Source organism: Manis pentadactyla, chromosome 17 (genome assembly GCF_030020395.1).
Source record: "Manis pentadactyla isolate mManPen7 chromosome 17, mManPen7.hap1, whole genome shotgun sequence".
Classification (NCBI taxonomy): domain Eukaryota; kingdom Metazoa; phylum Chordata; class Mammalia; order Pholidota; family Manidae; genus Manis; species Manis pentadactyla.
Window position 1 is genome coordinate 49,269,747 of NC_080035.1, and position 18,773 is coordinate 49,288,519.

At 37.6% G+C, this 18,773-nt stretch overlaps 1 protein-coding gene across 1 annotated transcript in view; it reads left to right on the plus strand.

The window, feature by feature from the left end:
• The window catches only part of GPC5 (glypican 5), a 685,014-nt gene that overhangs the window by 43,698 nt on the left and 622,543 nt on the right, over positions 1–18,773 (plus strand). The window contains exon 2 of the mRNA XM_036893786.2: positions 16,833–16,994. Coding sequence (XP_036749681.2) covers positions 16,833–16,994 — 162 coding nt within the window. The remainder of the gene's footprint in view (positions 1–16,832; positions 16,995–18,773) is intronic.

Sequence of the window (18,773 nt, forward strand, 5' to 3'; positions counted from 1 at the left end):
AAAATAAATAAGCAACCGGGATGTAATGTATAGCATAAGGAATATAGTCAAAATATTGTAACAACTTGGTATGGTGATAGCTGGTACTTAGAATTATCATGTATATAAATGTTGAATCACTGTGTTGTACACCTGAAACTAATGTAATGTAATACTGTGTGTCAACTACCCTTCAATAAAAAATAATTATCTAAAAAAAAAAAAAAAAAGAGTGACTTGTAGTTTTCAGAGTATAAGTCTTTCAGTTCTTTGGTTAGGTTTATTCCTAGGTATTTTATTTTTTTTGATGCAATTGTGAATGGAGTTGTTTTCCTGATTTCTCTTTCTGTTGGTTCATTGTTAGTGTATAGGAAAGCCACAGATTTCTGTGTGTTGATTTTGTATCGTGGAACTTTGCTGTATTCAGATATCAGTTCTAGTAGTTTTAGGGTGGAGTCTTTAGGGTTTTTTATGTACAGTATCATGTCATATGCAAATAGTGACAGTTTAACTTCTTCTTTACCAATCTGGATTCCTTGTATTTTTTTTGTTTTGTCTGATTGCCATGGCTGGAACCTCCAGTACTAAGTTAAATAACAGTGGGGAGAGTGGGCATCCCTGTCTAGTTCCTGATCGCAGAGGGAAAGCTTTCAGGTTCTCGCTGTTCAATATAATGTTGGCTGTGGGTTTAACATAGATGGCCTTTATTATGTTGAGGTACTTGCCCTCTATTCCCTTTTTGCTGAGAGTTTTTATCATGAATGGATGTTGAATTTTGTCAAATGCTTTTTCAGCATCTATGTAGATGATCATGTGGTTTTTGTCTTTCTGTTTGTTGATGTGGTGGATGATGTTGATGGACTTTCGAATGTTGTGCCATCCTTGCATCCCTGGGATGAATCCCACTTGGTCATGGTGTATGATCCTTTTGATATATTTTTGAATTCGGTTTGCTAATATTTTGTTGAGTATTTTTGCATCTACATTCATTAGGGATATTCGTCTGTAGTTTTCTTTTTTGTTGGGGTCTTTGCCTGGTTTTGGTATTAGGGTGATGTTAGCTTCATAGAATGAGTTTGGGAGTATCCCCTCCTCTTCTATTTTTTGGAAAACTTTAAGGAGAATGGGTATTATGTCTTCCCCATATGTCTGATAAAATTCCGAGGTAAATTCATCTGGCCTGGGGGTTTTGTTCTTGGGTAGTTTTTTGATTACCGCTTCAATTTCGTTGCTGGTAATTGGTCTGTTTAGATTTTCTGTTTCTTTCTGGGTCAGTCTTGGAAGGTTGTATTTTTCTAGGAAGTTGTCCATTTCTCCTAGGTTTCCCAGCTTGTTAGCATATAGGTTTTCATAGTATTCTCTAATAATTCTTTGTATTTCTGTGGGGTCCGTCATGATTTTTCCTTTCTCGTTTCTGATACTGTTGATTTGTGTTGACTCTCTTTTCCTCTTAATAAGTCTGGCTAGAGGCTTAACTATTTTGTTTATTTTCTCGAAGAACCAGCTCTTGGTTTCGTTGATTTTTGCTATTGTTTTATTCTTCTCAATTTTATTTATTTCTTCTCTGATCTTTATTATGTCCCTCCTTCATCTGACCTTAGGCCTCATTTGTTCTTCTTTTTCCAATTTTGATAATTGTGACATTAGACCATTCATTTGGGATTGTTCTTCCTTTTTTAAATATGCTTGGATTGCTATATACTTTCCTCTTAAGACTGCTTTTGCTGTGTCCCACAGAAGTTGGGGCTTAGTGTTGTTGTTGTAGTTTGTTTCCATATATTGCTGGGTCTCCATTTTGATTTGGTCATTGATCCATTGATTATTTAGGAGCGTGTTGTTAAGCCTCCATGTGTTTGTGAGCCTTTTTGCTCTCTTTGTACAGTTTATTTCTAGTTTTATGCCTTTGTGGTCTGAAAAGTTGGTTGGTAGGATTTCAATCTTTTGGAATTTACTGAGGCTCTCTTTGTGGCCTAGTATGTGGTCTATTCTGGAGAATGTTCCATGTTCACTTGAGAAGAATGTGTATCCTGTTGCTTTTGGATGTAGAGTTCTGTAGATGTCTATTAGGTCCATCTGTTCTAGTGTGTTGTTCAGTGCCTCTGTGTCCTTACTTATTTTCTGTCTGGTGGATCTGTCCTTTGGAGTGTGTGGTGTGTTGAAGTATCCCAGAATGAATGCATTGCATTCTATTTCCTCCTTTAATTCAGTTACTATTTGTTTCACATATGTCAGTGCTCCTGTGTTGGGTGCATATATATTTATAATGGTTATATCCTCTTGTTGGACTGAGCCGTTTATCATTATGTAATGTCCTTCTTTGTCTTTTGTTACTTTCTTTATTTTGAGGTCTGTTTTGTCTGATACCAGAATTGCAACACCTGCTTTCTTCTCTTTGTTGTTTGCATGAAATATCTTTTTCCATCCCTTGACTTTAAGTCTGTGCATGTCTTTGGGTTTGAGGTGAGTCTCTTGTAAGCAGCATATGGATGGATCTTGCTTTCTTATCCATTCTATTACTCTGCGTCTTTTGATTGGTGCATTCAGTCCATTTACATTTAGGGTGATTATTGAAAGGTATGAACTTATTGCCATTGAAGCCTTTAAGTTTGTGGTTACCAAAGGTTCAGGGTTAGCTTCTTTACTATTTGACTGTCTAACTTAACTCGCTTGTTGAGCTATTATAAACGCGGTCTTATGATTCTTTATTTCTCTCCCTTCTTATTCCTCCTCCTCCCTTCTTCATATGTTGGGTGTTTTGTTGTGTGCTCTTTTTAGGAGTGCTCCCATCTAGAGCAGTCCCTGTAGGATGCCCTGAAGAGGTGGTTTGTGGGAGGCAAATTCCCTCAACTTTTGCTTGTCTCGGAATTGTTTAATCCCTCCCTCATATTTAAATGATATTCGTGCTGGATACAGTAGTCTTGGTTCGAGGCCCTTCTGTTTCATTGCATTAAGTATATCATGCCATTCTCTTCTGGCCTGTAGGGTTTCTGTTGAGAAGTCTGATGATAGCCTGATGGGTTTTCCTTTGTAGGTAACCTTTTTTTTTTCTCTCTGGCTGCCTTTAATACTTTGTCCTTGTCTTTGATCTTTGCCATTTTAATTATTATGTGTCTTGGTGTCGCCCTCCTTGGATCCCTTGTCATGGGAGTTCTGTGTACCTCTGTGGTCTGAGAGGCCATTTCTTCCCCTAGTTTAGGGAAGTTTTCAGCAATTATTTTTTCAAAGACACTTTCTATCCCTTTTTCTCTCTCTTCTTCTTCTTCTGGTACCCCTATAATGTGGATATTGTTCCTTTTTGATTGGTCACTCAGCTCTCTTAAAATTCTATCATTCCTGGAGATCCCTTTATCTCTCTCTGCATGAGCTTCTCTGTGTTCCTGTTCTCTGTTTTCTAGTCCATTAATGGTCTCTTGCATCTCGTCCATTCTGTTTTGAAGTCCTTCCAGTGCTTGTTTTATTTCTGTATTCTCCTTCCTTAGCTCTTTCATATTTCTCTGCAAGTCCATCAGCATGGTTATGACTTTTGTTTTGAATTCTTTTTCAGGAAGACTGGTTAAATCTATCTCCCCAGTTTCCTTCTCAGGGGAAGATGTAGCAGATGCTGAAGCTGTCTGGGTTAGTCTTGTCTGGATCATATTTTTTTGCCTTTTCATGTTGACAGGTGCTATTGACTGTCAGCTGGGAGGGCCAAAATTTTCACTTGCTACTGGCCTTTCTTTACTGGGACAACTGCGACCCCTAGTGGCTTGTGTTGGGTAATTGCGTGTAGAGTGGGTCTTTGTGTTTTGCCTGGCCGGTATGGAGGGATCTCCCTTTATGTGGGCCTGGTTTGCCTTAGGCTGTTTCTCTGCTTTCGCTCTGCCCGTAGGGGTAATGGACGGGGGGGCTGCTTGACTGTTTACCTCCGTGAGGGGTCTCAGAGCTGTTGCCCAGGGGATTAGTGCACCCAGTTTTCCCTGTAGTTCCCAGCCACTGGGCTGTGACCTGTGTTGTTTCCGTCTAACTGTTAAGTCCCTGTCCCTTTAAGACTTTCAAAAAGCACTCGCTTTTCTTTGTCACAGGGGCATCAGCTTCGGCACCCACTCAGAGGTCTTGCTGCCCTATTTCCCTTGTTTCCAGCCCTCCACGCATGCACTGTGTCTGCGCTCTGGTGCGGGTGGCTGGGGCTGGGTGTTTAGCAGTCCTTGGCTCCCTCTCCCTTCCTGCTCTGACTCCTCTCCTCCCGCCGGGAGCTGGGGGGAGGTGTGCTCGGGTCCCACCGGGCCAGGGGTTTTATCTTACCCCGTTCACCAGGCGCTGGTCTCTCGCACGTGTGGATGTAGTTTGGCTATTGTCCTGTGTCTTCTGGTTTCTCTTTTAGGATTAGTTGTATTTTCAAAAATATATATATTTTTGGGGAGCAGATTCCCACTGTCCTACTCATGCCGCCATGTTGGCTCTGCCCCAGACTGGCCATTTTGACAATATTAATTCTTCCTGTCCAAGTGTGTGGGATGTATTTCCATTTATTGGTATTTTTTAAAATTTCTCTCATGAGTGTCTTATAGTTTTCAGGATATAGGTCTTTCACTTCCTTGGTTAGGTTTATTCCTAGGTATTTTATTCTTTTTCATGCAATTGTGAATGGAATTGTTTTCTTTATTTTTCTTTCTGCTAGTTCATTGTTAGTATATAGGAATTCAACAGATTTCTGTGTATTAATTTTGTATCCTGCAACTTTGCTGAATTCAGATATTAGTTCTAGTAGTTTTGGAGTGGATTATTTATCTCTTTGTCTCTTGTGACTTTCTTTGTTTTGAAGTCTATTTTATCTGATGACAATATCATGTCATTTGCAAATAGTGACAGTTTAACTTCTTCCTTACCAATCTGGATACCTTTTATTTCTTTGTTTTGTCTGATTGCCATGACTAGGACCTCCAGTCCTATGTTGAATAAAAGTGGGGAGAGTGGGCATCTTTGTCTTTTTCCTGATCTTAAATGAAATACTTTCAGCTTCTCACTGTTAAGCCTGATGTTGGCTGCGGGTTTGTCATATATGGCCTTTTTTATGTTGAGATACTTGCCCTCTATGCCCATTTTGTTGAGAGTTTTTATCATGAATGGATATTGAATTTTGTCAAATGCTTTTTCAGCAATTATGGAGATGATCATGTGGTTTTGTCCTACTTTTTGTTGATGTGTTGTATGATGTGGATGGATTTTCAAATACTGTGCCATCCTGGCATCCCTGGAATAAATCCTACTTGATCATGATCAATGATCTTTTTGATATATTTTTGAATTTGATTTGCTAATATTTTGTTGAGTATTTTTGCATTTATGTTCATCAGGGATATTGGTCTGTAATTTTCTTTTTTTGGTGTGTTTTTGCCTGGTTTTGGTATAAGAGTAATGCTGGCCTTGTAGAGTGAGTGTGGAAGTATTCCCTCACTCTACTCTTTGGAAAACTTTAAGGAGGATGGGTATTTTCTCTGCACTAAATGTTTGATAAAATTCAGCTTTTAGGCCATCTGGTCCACAGGTTTTGTTATTAGATAGTTTTTTGATTATCAGTTCAATTTTGTGCTGATAACTGGTCTTTTCAGATTTTCTGTTTCTTTCTGGGTCAGCTTTAGAAGGTTGTATTTTTCTAGAAAGTTGTCCATTTCTTCTAGGTTTTCCATTTTGTAAGCATATAATTTTTCATAGTATTCTGTAATAATTCTTTGTATTTCTGTGGTGTCCATAGTGATTTTTCCTTTCTCATTTCTGATTTGGTTTATGTGTGTAGACTGTCCTTTTTTCCTGATAAGTCTGGCTAGGGGTGTATTTATTTTGTTTATTTTCTCAAAGAACCAGTTCCTGCTTTCATTGATTCTATTGTTTCTTCTTCTCAATTTTATTTTTTTCTGCTCTAATCTTTATTATGTCCCTCCTTCTACTGACTTTGGGCCTCATTTGTTTTTCTTTTTCTTGTTTCATTAATTGTGAGTTTAGAGTATTCATATGGGATTGTTCTTCTTTCCTGAGGTAGGCCTGTATTGCAATATACTTCCCTGTTAGCACAGCCTTTGCTGTGTCCCACAGATTTTGCAATGTTGAGTGATTTTTTTCATTTGTCTCCATATATTGCTTGATCTCTGTTTTTTTTTTTTTTTTTGGCCATTGACTATTTAGGAGCATGTTTTTAAGCCTCCATGTGTTTGTATGCTTTTTTGTTTTCTTTGCGTAATTCATTTCTAGTTTCATATCTTTATGGTCTGAGAAACTGGTTGGTACAGCTTCAATCTTTTGGAATTTACTGAGGCTCTTTTTGTGGCCTAGTATATGATCTATGGTTGAAAATGTTCCATGTGCACTTGAAAAGAATGTGTATCCTGCTGCTTTTGGTAGAGTGTTCTGTAGATATCTGTTAGTTACATCTATTCTAATGTGTTGTTCAGTGCCTCTGTCTCCTTACTTTTTTTCTGTCTGGTGGATTTGTTCTTTGGAGTGAGTGGTGTGTTGAAGTCTACTAAAATGAATTCATTGCATTCTATTTCCCCCTTTAATTCTCTTAGTGTTTGTTTCACATATATAAGTGCTCCTATTTTTGGGACATAGATATTTATAATGGTTATATCCTCTTGTTGGACTGACTCCTTTATCATTATGTAATATCCCTCTTTGTCTCTTGTGACTTTCTTTGGTTTGAAGTCTATTTTGTCTGATACAAGTAGTGCAACTCCTGTTTTTTTCTCCCTATTAGTTGCATGAAATATCTTTTCCTTCCCTTCACTTTTAGTCTGCGTGTGTCTTTGGGTTTAAAGTGAGTCTCTTGTAGGCAGTATATAGATGTGTCTTGCTTTTTATCCATTCTGTGACTCTATGTCTCTTGATTGGTGCATTCAGACCATTTTACATTTAGGGTGATTATTGATAGGTAGGTACTTAGTGCCATTTCAGGCTTTAGATTCTTGGTTAACAAAAGTTCATGGATAATTCCCTTTGATAACTATTTAACATTCTAATTATCTCACTTAGTATGCTCTTGCAAACACAATCTAAAGGTTTTCTTTTTACTCCTCTTTCTTACTCCTCCATTCTTTGTATATTATGTATCATATTCTGTACTCTTTGTGTATCCCTTGACTGGCTTTGAAGGCAGTTGATGTGATTTTGCATCTGCTTAGTAATTAATTTGTTCTACTTTCTTTACTCTGGTTTTATTTTCTCTGGTGACAGCTATTTAGTCTTAGGAACACTTCCATCTATAGAAGTACCTCTAAAATACACTTTAGAGATGGTTTGTGGGATGTAAATTATCCCAGCTTTTGCTTATCTGGAAATTGTTTAATCCCTTCTTCAAATTTAAATGATAAGCTTGCTTGGTAAAGTAGTCTTGGTTTGAGTCCCTTCTGCTTCATTGCATTAAATATATCATGCCAATCCCTTCTGACCTGTAAGGTTTCTGCTGAGAAGTCTGATGATAGCCTGATAGGTTTTCCTTTGTGTATGATCTTTTTTCTCTCTTTAACTGCTTTTAAGACTCTTTCTTTGTCCTTGATCTTTGCCATTTTAATTATTATATGTCTTGGTGTTGTCTTCCTTTGGTACCTTCTGTTGGGAGATCTGTGTACCTCTGTGGCCTGAGAGACTGTCTTCTTCCCCAAATTGGGGGGGGGGGTGTTTTCAGGAATTACCTCCTCAAAGACTCTTTCTATGGCTTTTTCTCTCTCTTCCTCTCTGGTACCTCTATAATGTGAATATTGTTTTGTTTGGATTGGGCTCTCAGTTCTCCCAATATTCTTTCACTCCTAGAGAACCATTTTTCTCTCTGTGCTTCAGCTTCTTTGTATTCCTGTTCTCCAATTTCTATTTCATTTACTGTCTCCTTTACTTCATCCAATCTGCTTTTAAATCCCTCTATTGTATGTGTTATTTCAGCTACTATATTCTTCAGTGTTTGTATATCATTTCTGAATTTCTCCCTGAGTTCTTTAATATTTTTCTGTAGCTCCATGAGCATGTTTATGATCTTTATTTTGAAATCCCTTCAGGAAGATTGATGATTTCAGTAACTTGGCTATCTTTATGGTGTTTTTGGGATTTTGGTTTGAACCACATTCTTTTGATGTTTCCTATTTGTAGATGGCACAATCTAGTGCCCAGAAGCTCTACTCTCTGGAGTTGCTCAGTCCCTGAAGCAATAGCTAGGGTTTCCAGGGAAGCAGCACTGGTGCCTGTCAGGAGGAAAGATGTCTTTCCTGTTTCCTGGCTGCTGTGTCTGTCTCCACTGCCAGGGCCAGTGGGGCAAGTGCGCAGGGAGAAGCCTCTATGCTTTGCATTTTTAGGTTCTTTTGGTGGGGCCACCCATTGGCTGGCCTGGTGCAATGGCTTGGGCCACTGGTTTGTGAGCCTTTGCTGGCCAGGAGGAATGCATAGCAGGCTGTGTATCATGGTGGGGGGCCTCAGAGCTGTGTAGGCAGCCAGGGGGATGGAGCACTTGAACCTCCTTAAAGTTCCCAACCTGCTGGGCAGAGTGCCCCCAGATAATTTTGTCCACCTCTCCTTTCTCCTGAGCAGCAAGCTCTGTGCAGTCCTTACTCCTTTAGCAGCCCTCTTGCTGTTAGGAAGTCTCTCAGAGTCCCTGCCTTTTTTTTTTTGTGCCAGAGCAGCCATATGTACATCTCTGTTTTCCACAAATGGCTGGAATTTCAGTCTCTCCAAGTATTCCAACTGTCTTAGCTGTCCAGCTCCACTAATCTCTAGAGCATCATGTAGTATAGGTTCATGCTCCCAGAGCAGAACTCCAGGGCTGGGTGTTCAGCAGTCCTAGGCCTCCATCCCCTCCCTGCTCTGTTTCTCTTCCTATTGCCAGTTAGCTGGGGTGGAGCAAGAACTTGGGACCCTCCAGATCACAGCTTTGGTACTTTACCCTTTTCCTTGAGATCTGCTGGTTTCCCCAAGTGTAGACATTCTGCTGCAGCCTTCTTTCATGTTACTCTTTCAGGATTTTTTGTATTTGCTGTATTTTCATATTATATGTGGTTTTGGCAGGAGGTTTCTGTCTCACCTCTCATGCCACCATCTTTCAATAGTGTTACTGTTTTATTGGCTGGTTACTTTATATGGTAGGAGACAAAGTAACTTGTGGTATATCCAGACTTCATGCTGGAAAGTGACTGTGGCATTTGCAAGCCCTGCATCCTTGCAACATTAAACTCATTTCCAGCAGAAGAGAAAAAGCTTTGCTTTCCTAGATGCCTTAGCAAATATCTGTTTCCATTTCTTTCTTGTGACTGGAGATTTCTGAATCAATCAATGTGCTGACAGGATAGGATGCTATTTTAGCAAGACTCATCTTTATGTGTATATGAATCTCATCTACATAACATGTATGTAAGTGAGGAAGAGGTAAACTTGAAAGGAAATTTCAGGATATGAAACAGATGCTGGTCAGCTCTCAGCAGATACAGTGCCACTGTCATGATTCTTGCTAGGTTCATGGACTTAAGTATTTTTTATTTTGTATGAAGGAATACATCTATTTGTATGAAGGAATATATTTGACTCATTCCAAACTCTTTCACCATTATAACATTTTACAAATTCCTATGAGTTTCAAAATTTATGGCAAGAAGATATTTTCAGCAAAGCAAAAAGACCTGTCCATTCTGAACTACAAGGTCCTTTTTTTGTCTGGTGAGCACTTGGTATTTATGACCTATAGTATCCATTCTGATCATCCTAAAATATAATTTGATCTCAGTGTCTTGGTACCAAGGGCACTTTCCTACATCACTCATCAATAAAGCTAATTTGTGCAACAAGTATAAAAATTCCTATAAGCTGAGTAGGGGAGAGATAAGTGGAACAAAAAGAGAATGTATATTATCACTCAGCAGTCCTATTTTAAAAGTCTTTATTATAAAATAAAGCACAGATACTGAAAGCCCTTGGATTTAAGCATATTTCATTGGTTTCCACCCATTGCAGTTATTATTATTGAAGCTCAAATATCCTATGTTTGGTCAATAGAAACCTTTTGAAGTTGGCTTCTGTTACGGACTAAATTCTGCTCCCCCCAGAATTCTTAAGTTGAAGTCTAAACACCCGATATGACTCTACTTAGAGATAGGGACTTTAAGGAAGTAAGATGAAATGAGATCATAAGGATCGTCTCTAATCCAATATGATTGGTGTCCTTATAAAAAGAAAGACATCAGGAGTGCACACATGCGGAGGAAAGGCCACATGAAGACACAGAAGACGGCCATCTAAACTAAGGCGAAAGGTCTCAAGAGAGCTATGCTAACACCTTGATCTTGGTCTTCCAGCTTCCAGAAGTGAGAGAAAATGAATTTCTGTTGTTTAAGCCACTGGTCTGTGGTGTTTTGTTATGTTGTATGTTTGTTTTGTTAGCACTAGTAGACTATCATAGTCTTTCTTCTATGACCCTAGTTAGTTATTTAATGACTTCTTCGCTATCTGGTGGACAAGATACTTCAACTAGTCTTTCATCTTATACACTTCCTCTCTCAGACCTAGAAGCCAGCACTTTTTCAAGAAACACTTGTCTTCTTGAGATATGATATTTTGAGACTGTAATCTGAGCATAAGCGATGTTCTTTGCTATTCAGGTAGTCATTGTTCTAGGATTTTTCAGTGAAGGTAGGAAGTATTTATATTTTAAAGATAAAATTTTTCATGATTTCATAGTGATACTTCAAATTCAAGATTGCAGAGTTGTACTTAACTTCTTTACTATGCCTGTATCTCCTTTCTTCCACCCCCAAAAATCCTGATTTTTAAGGGTACAGGATAGAATTAGAGAACAGTTTGAATATTCCTTGTTTTTATCCCATATTACACTCAACAGTTTTAGCTTACCATGAAATATAGTATTTAGTATTTTTCCTGTTTCCTTCTTTAGAGGCTTACATTATAAACAATGTCTATTGTCACTGTCTTTTAAATCCTTTCATTCTTTTTTGTTTGATTTTATTTATTTATGTTTAATTGAGGTATAGTTGACATATAATATTAGTTTTAGGTGTGCAACATAGTTATTCATCAGCTATCTACATTATTAAATATCACAGTAAGTGTAGTTATCATACAAAGTTATTACAGTATTATTGATTATATTCCCTGTGTTATACTTTATATTCCTTTGACTTATTTTATCCCTCGAAGTTTGTACCTCTTAATACTCTTCACCTATTTCACCCATCCCATCCCACCCTGCCTCTCTCCCATAACTTCCTGAGTTGTGTTTATGAGTGTTTTTTCTTTTATTTGTTCATTTGTTTTGTTTATATTCAATATGTAAGTGAAATTGTATGGTATTATGTCTTTCATTGTCTGGCTTATTTCACATAACAAAGTACCCTCTAGTTCCACCCATCTTGTCACTAATGGCAAGATTTCATTCTTTTTATGGCTAATATTCCATTATGTATATGTATGTATACCTCATGTTCTTTATCCATTTGTCAGTAGACATTTTGGCTGCTTCCATATCTTGGCTATTGTAAATAATGCTATACTGAACATAGGGTTATTATGTATTTTTGAATTAGTATTTCCATTTTCTTGGGGCAAATACCCAAAAGTGGAATTACTGGATTGTATGGTAGGTCTGTTATCAATTATTTGAGGAATCTCCATACTGTTTTTCATAGTGGCTTTCCCAAATTACACTCCCACCAACCCTGTAGGAGGGTTTCCTTTTCTCTACATCCTCACCAACACTTGTTATTTCTTGTCTTTTGGATAGTGGCCATTCTGACGGGTATAAGGTGAAACCTCATTGTGGTTTTGATTTGCATTTCCCTAATCATTAGTGATGTGGAGCATCTTTTCATGTGTCTGTTGGCCATCTATATGTCTTCTTTGGAAAAACATCTATTCAGGTCCTCCGCCTGTTTGGTAATTGCATTATTTGTTTTTTTTGTTGTTAGTTGTATGAGTTTTTTTAACATTTTGGATATTAGCCCATTATCAGATACATCATTCGCATATATCTTCTTGCATTCAGTAGGTTGCCTTTGCATTTTGTTGAAGGTTTCCTTCACTGTGCATTCTTTTTGATTTTTCAAAATTTATTTCCTGTCTTTTCTTTCTTTTAAGGCATTACCTTGTGTGATTTGCTCCTGTCTTCCTTTTAGCTTAGACTTCATTTCAGAACTTTTTCTTTCATCTTTAAGTCTTTTCTGAGGATTGTCACCTCTTCTTAGTTTTTCTAATTATGATTTGTGTTGTTCTTTTATGTTTTCTCTTATTTTTAGCTTGTTTGAAATTGGTTAAATTTTGATCTGGCATTTTTCAGGGGGCATGTCTTTCTGTCACATATTCTTTGTGGGGATGTTATGCTATTACTTTTTTATTATAAATAATCATAAAATTATTTAATATAATTTTTAAATATAACTGTGTAGGATTTGACCTAAACATTTTTTGTTGTTCATTTTACTAGAAATTAGTTTTTTTTTTCTCCCCCTGAGCATTTATGTTGATACAGGCTTCAGGATGGCTTCTAACTTTCCCTAAATACCTCTCTTTTTGCATACCATTAAAAAAAAAATGGCTGCTTGTATTCTGAAATATCTTGGCTTGATTTCCCTTCCCACTTTGGTCTAGACTTTCTTTACCTGTTTCTTGGATCCCTGTTGTGTTGAATTTTAGTTCCACCTCCTGACCCTTCTCCTCTGTGTGTGGGGACCTGTCCTGAAGTGGAGCCTGTTGGAACCCTTCTGAGAGTTCAGGGGGGCCGGGGTTGCTCCTCATCCCTCCTTCCTTTCTTGTCGTAGCCTCCCTGCAGGTGCCCAGTAATCAGGAGGGCAAAACTCTCCCAGCTTCGGCCGCTGTTGTCAGGTGGGCCCGGCGTGCTCTCCTGTGAGTCCCACTGGGCTCCGTCGGGGTTCTGCCGTCCTCAGGCCCCGCAGGCAGCAGCCCCCGGCTTCCTTCTCCCGCCTGCCCAGACTCTGGTACTGTGAAGATCTGCGGCTGTGGCTGGGTTTTCCCCACCCTGGTCATATTTTGAAATGTGTGGAGATACCGTATCTTCTAGTTTTGTTATATTTTTCGGATTTCTTTTCTAGATGTTCCATCTGGTTCATGTGAGGATTTGGAGAGAGTGGGAACTAAGCCGCCACTGCCGCCATCTCTTCCTAATGTGTCCCAGTGGTCCTGTGTTAGCACATTAAAAAATATACAAGCAGGTAGATGGCTGTGATAGCTTCCGGTCCTGGAGCCAGAAAGGGAGACATCCTAACTAATTCGACCACTTTGAGTGAGAAATCAAGAAAAGCTCCCACGATTCTGGTTGAAGTCCCCTTCAGCAAGGAGTCCGCTGTTTTATTTTTAATTTCATTTGTCTTTAGTAATTTTATTCTTATGGAGTTTAATGTTACTATTCAGAAACATGACTACCGCTTCTGAGTCCGGGTTGTGTCTTCTTGCTGTTTCTTAGCATCCTCAGTTATGCCGTGTTCTTTGAAGCCGGGGTTTGAAATATTTAAAAAATATATCTTCTTACCAAGTAGTATCTGTTAGGATTCCATCTGGCTTCTCTTCCTTGTGATGTTTGTTCTGTTTACAACGTCAGAACTGTAGCCTGGGTGTTGGGTCATCAAGTGTCTAATGTCCTTTGTGCTGGTACTGGGAACAAAATGTAAGGCATGGTTCTTTCCTGAGCAAGTGTGGTTCATCTTATTCTGTCCTTTGCACTGACACAGGAAGCGAGGGAAAACTAGTTCTTGTGGACTCTTTTCCCCCTTCACTGTGACCCCAACTTAAGTGGCTTCAGCATATTTTGTAGGTGGTACTGATGAAAATGATCTGCCAATGAGACAACTAGATCTTTGAATTATAGTCCTTATTTGGTTTGGGGTTTAGTTTTATGTTGTTAGTACCAACTTCCAGGATTCTAAATAAATGTCTGAATTAATCAATGCAGACCCTCATCAACTTGAGGCATGTGTTTGCTCTAAGTGCTCTGAATGGCTGTCTCTGCTTGTTAAGAGTCGCCGAGACATGGCGGTTTCTCTCCCACATTATGTTTAGGATAGCGCTGAAAATCAATTTTAGCATCTTTCTAAATGTATTTTCCTCCATTTAAAATTGGGTGAAAAGGCAAGTGACAACTGTAAAACTTTATATTTTAGCCAGTCTTATTTTTGAAAATAATTCCTTGGATGCTTCCTAGCTTAAAATTTATTTTCTTCCAACTTACCAAACATATGACTTCTTTCAAAATGGGAAACAAAAATGGCCAGTTATGTGTTTAGACAAACCATGTAGAGATTCAAGACTATTGCTTTCCTCTGAGTACATGGTGAAGAAGGTATTTGGGAATCCCTTTGCCTGTTTCCAAACACCAGCTCCACCATTCTGTAGTACGTTGGTATGTGACAGTGGGAGTTTTCAAAGCCTCTTTGTGCCTCCATTTACTACTATGTAAAATGTCATAGTAATGGCCCCTGTATCCTAGGATTAATGTGATGATTAAATTAGGTAATGCATATACATGGTGGATCATCAACTATTGGTTCAATGATTGAAAATGGAATGCTTATGATTTATTAGGCACTGTGCTAGATTACTGAGATATAACAATGAGCAAAAATTCCTTCTTTATAGTATAGTATTGAGTTTGAGTCATACATTACTATGGTATAAAGTGATTAGTAATCACATGAGGAAATATATAATATTGCAACCATGGTAAATGCAATGAGAGAGGTGTGAGGCACTCCAGGCGCATCTAATAAGGACAAGAGCTATCTGAGAGATTAGGGAAGTTTCCTTTTAAGACAAAGCAAAGATTAAGGAAGACTGGTTTAAGATCTAAAGCAAAATAGGTGGGACTAAATTAGGTGAAGGTGGGTGTTCACCATGTATGTAGATGAGCACATGTAGGGCAAAAATATCCCATTCAGAGTGAAGGGTGTGGAGAATTGTTCTGTGGCAAGAGGGACCTTGGTGGATATGAGGAACTGAATTAAAGCCAGTGTGTGAAGAGAAGAGCACGAGGTCCATGTTCTTTGTGATGAAGCTGGACCAGGAGGGAGGGAAGGAGAGGTCATAACGTGGGGCCTTTATAAGCCATATATAAGAATGTGGTCCAGCAAAATGATGTTAGGTATTTGAATTCTGGAGAGATATTTGCAATGATCTATTATTATTATTGTTATTGTATCCTTTTTATTTCCTAGCTGTGTTTCTCATATAAAATATGTTTATGTATTTTAGTATTTACTTATTGGTTCTTTTCCCTAATCTCTGTTATTGTTATTCTTTGAACTCTAATTCTTCAATCCTTCATTTAGGAATAAAGTTGAGAGGATAGCTTTGTTTTCTTTCAATCAGTTTTAATGTTTGAAGTGGCATTTGCTTTTGTATAACTTTAGGCAAGATAAATGAAGAACAATTGCCAAAATGTTACCTACTGTGACACATATAAATATTTTATGCCTCATAGCTTTTGAAAAGTGTTCAAATGCTATCATTTGTTATTTGTCTAACTTAAACAAACTAAAGCCAAAATCATTAGAAATTTTGGGGTTCTGTGTTGGCAGGAAGCTCAGACTGTTTTCAGATGTTTTGATCTTACTCAGAATCAAATTTTGGAAATGCGAGCTCTGAGGCTGACTCTGTAGGAAAAGGGAGGAGTTTGAAAGGTGGCTATCATGTGTCTGTATTTGCATGTGTCCGTGTGTGTGTGTGTGTGTGTGTGCGCGCGCATGCACGCACATGTGGATATTTTACAGTTGCTGATCTATAGCTGGTCAATGAAGAGCTAACACGTGAGTTGTGAAACTCTCCAGAGATCAAAGACTATGACTCTTCTTCCTACTCTGAAATAAGGGAGTAATGTATAGACCATGCAAATAAAATTGTGGTGAGCTTTACATCATACCATGGTGCCCCATCAGGCTGATCCCCATTAGGTGCTCTTCCGTGCTGCACGGCTTCTCCTCTTTGTTCCCTAACATAACTGCTGGGTATAAAGGTGCTTACCTGTGTTGTTGTGTAATTTGCCTATTATTATTACACTAGCAAACTTGGCTAGTTTTACTTCATCTTTGCTTATTATTCTGGTATAAAATGAGGTTTAGCTCATCTGGGATGAGAGCTGTTAATCATATTAGCAATTTTTAAAATCATAACTATAATATATGTGTAATAACTTCTCATTTCATGTACTACACATCTTCACAGGAATTTTTGTGAAAATACTTATAAAACTAAAAACTGCTTTGATTGATATGAGTTGTCTCTAGAAGCGAGGTGATGAGTAGAATTTTGGATGCTGGATTTGGGCCCATTGCTCTTGATCTTTATCACATCATTATCGTTGACAATCGCTTATTCCATAAGAAGCACAAGCATAAAGCAAGCTGAGAAATCAGGTGAAGTTTTTCCACCTTTAGTTGATGTAGAAAATTTGATTTTCTCTTCTTAGCACTGATTTTCTCTTAGTTTAGCCGATATGCTTCTCCATAACATATTTAGTTCAAATCCTTTTGGCCGAATTAATAAAGTAAGCAAAAATAAAAGTTTCCTGATTTAACTGTATTTATGTAATAGTTAATTTGTTTTCTATTATATAGCCTATTATTTAATAATGATTAGCTAATTGAGTGGACAAATTTGAACAGAAAGTTAGTAAAATAGTTGATCAAAGTGTTCATGGTTTAGAATTCTGTTTCATGACTGGGTTCATGAACAATAGATGAATTGTCTTATAGCAACTGCTCTAGTCAATCAGTTCCTTACACAGACCATGCCTTACGTGCAGGGCTGATCACTAATGCCTGAGATGTAATGTGAAGTTTGTTAAATGAACAGGTAATTATTCTGAAGAACATTAATGTGTGTTCCAGGACCTGATCTTCAAGTTTGCATATCCAAGAAACCTACATGCTGCACCAGGAAGATGGAGGAGAGATATCAAATCGCAGCTCGCCAAGATATGGAGCAGGTGCTTCAAACATCCAGCTTGACACTAAAGTTGCTAATATCTCGAAATGCAGCTGCTTTTCAAGGTAAATGCATCTTGATTACTTTAACTGAGGACCAGTCTTATTGCATAATTTATATAGTATCATTGCACTGGTGAACTTGGCTAGGTTTACTTCTTTGTCTTTGCACATTACTATGGTACAAAATGAGGTCTTAGCCTTTTCTAACTTGTTTCTGAGGTATCCTGGGCCATATGCACTGAGTTGGACTGGAGAAATTGTTGTATTAGTGAAATGTCCTTGCAAATGTATTCCCTTGTAGCGTTCCTCCTGGTCCTCAGTATTCTGATCCGTGGTTTTACTTCAATATAGGTGGACGTAATTACCAGATTTCAGTAAAATAGTCTATAATGTAAAATCCCATTGCATTTGACTGGGTAATTATCTATTTACTTTTACAAATATGATTTGAATAAATATTCACCTAATTTTCCCTCTGCAGTCTCATGTGGTTTTCGTAAGAGCACCAGTGTGATGTATCAGAGTGCAGACAACTCTGATAAATAGTAAAATAAGAAATATTAATTGGATGTTTAAGGGTGAACTAAGACCAGAACTCAACATTAATTCAAAGAGTATGTTCAGAAATAAAATTAATGAGTTATGAAATTACAAGACACAGTGGAAAATAGATGATCTTTTCCTTATTTTAGTTCTCTCTTCTATAAAATTCCTTATTACTGCAGTGAAATAGCTTAATTTATTTTTCCCTTTAAAAAGCATTAGCTATTCTGTGTATGTTAGAATGAAAATATCTAGGTTACACTGCTTTTCAAATAAATGTATTGCTTTTGTTCAAAGCAAAACATAACTTCTGTTAGTATTTCTTTTTCTTAAGTACATTAATGTCTAAGTTGTGCTTTGCTTACATACATAACTAAATCACAAGGCTGATTAATTTTTAAAACTATACTTTTAAATAAACTAAAGACAATAAATCAGCATAAAAAAGTTGAGTTTAAATGCAGTTTATGATGAATTGATGATTTTTTTGTAGAAACTGAAATTCCAGATTTAAGCTGTTATATATTTAGCAATTTTTTTTAGATGTCTCAGAAAACACTTCTCATCTCCACAATGGGATTTATTCACGTGAAATTATAGAAAACATTTTGATATGCCTTTGAAGCAAAGATTTGTGATTTGCACTGGCTGGACCAGAAGATTTTAAGTGCTTATAGGAAGCAATGTAGTGATTTTTTTCTCATGAAAATAATAGCAAGTGCAATATGGAAAATATGTTTTAGAGATAAAGGAACAGTGAAAAAAAAACAGTTTTATCAGAACAGGGATGGGAATTGTAGATCGTATGATCGAAAAGGTGACCTGGACTCTTGTGGAAGAAGACTTAGAACATCAACTTGAGTTTGAGTCAATAAAGATGTTTTAACAGGGACTTCCGTTATGATTTCTTACCTTTTAATAGCAAAACGAAATCCCTCCAAGTAAGACTATATGGCCAAAGAAGATCTTGACAAATCAAACCCACTCTTTGGATGGCAGTGTTATCTATGTTGGTGAAGGAGAGTCACAACAGTTACTACCACATAGGCACTCAGTGTTAGTTAAGCATTTTATTCTATCTTGAAACATGCGTGTAAGAAACTTTTTACATACGCTTGGATAAACGGATCAATATAGAGTGATCAAGTTCAAAAGACTGGGAAAAATACCACACCTGAATTATGTAGACTTTTAAGATGGTGGGTTCAAGTTGCTGAAAAATTCTGATGATACTGCAAAAAGTTTGGTGCCAACTACCTAGGAGCGGAAATACACGGGATTGTCTCCATCTTCCAGGGT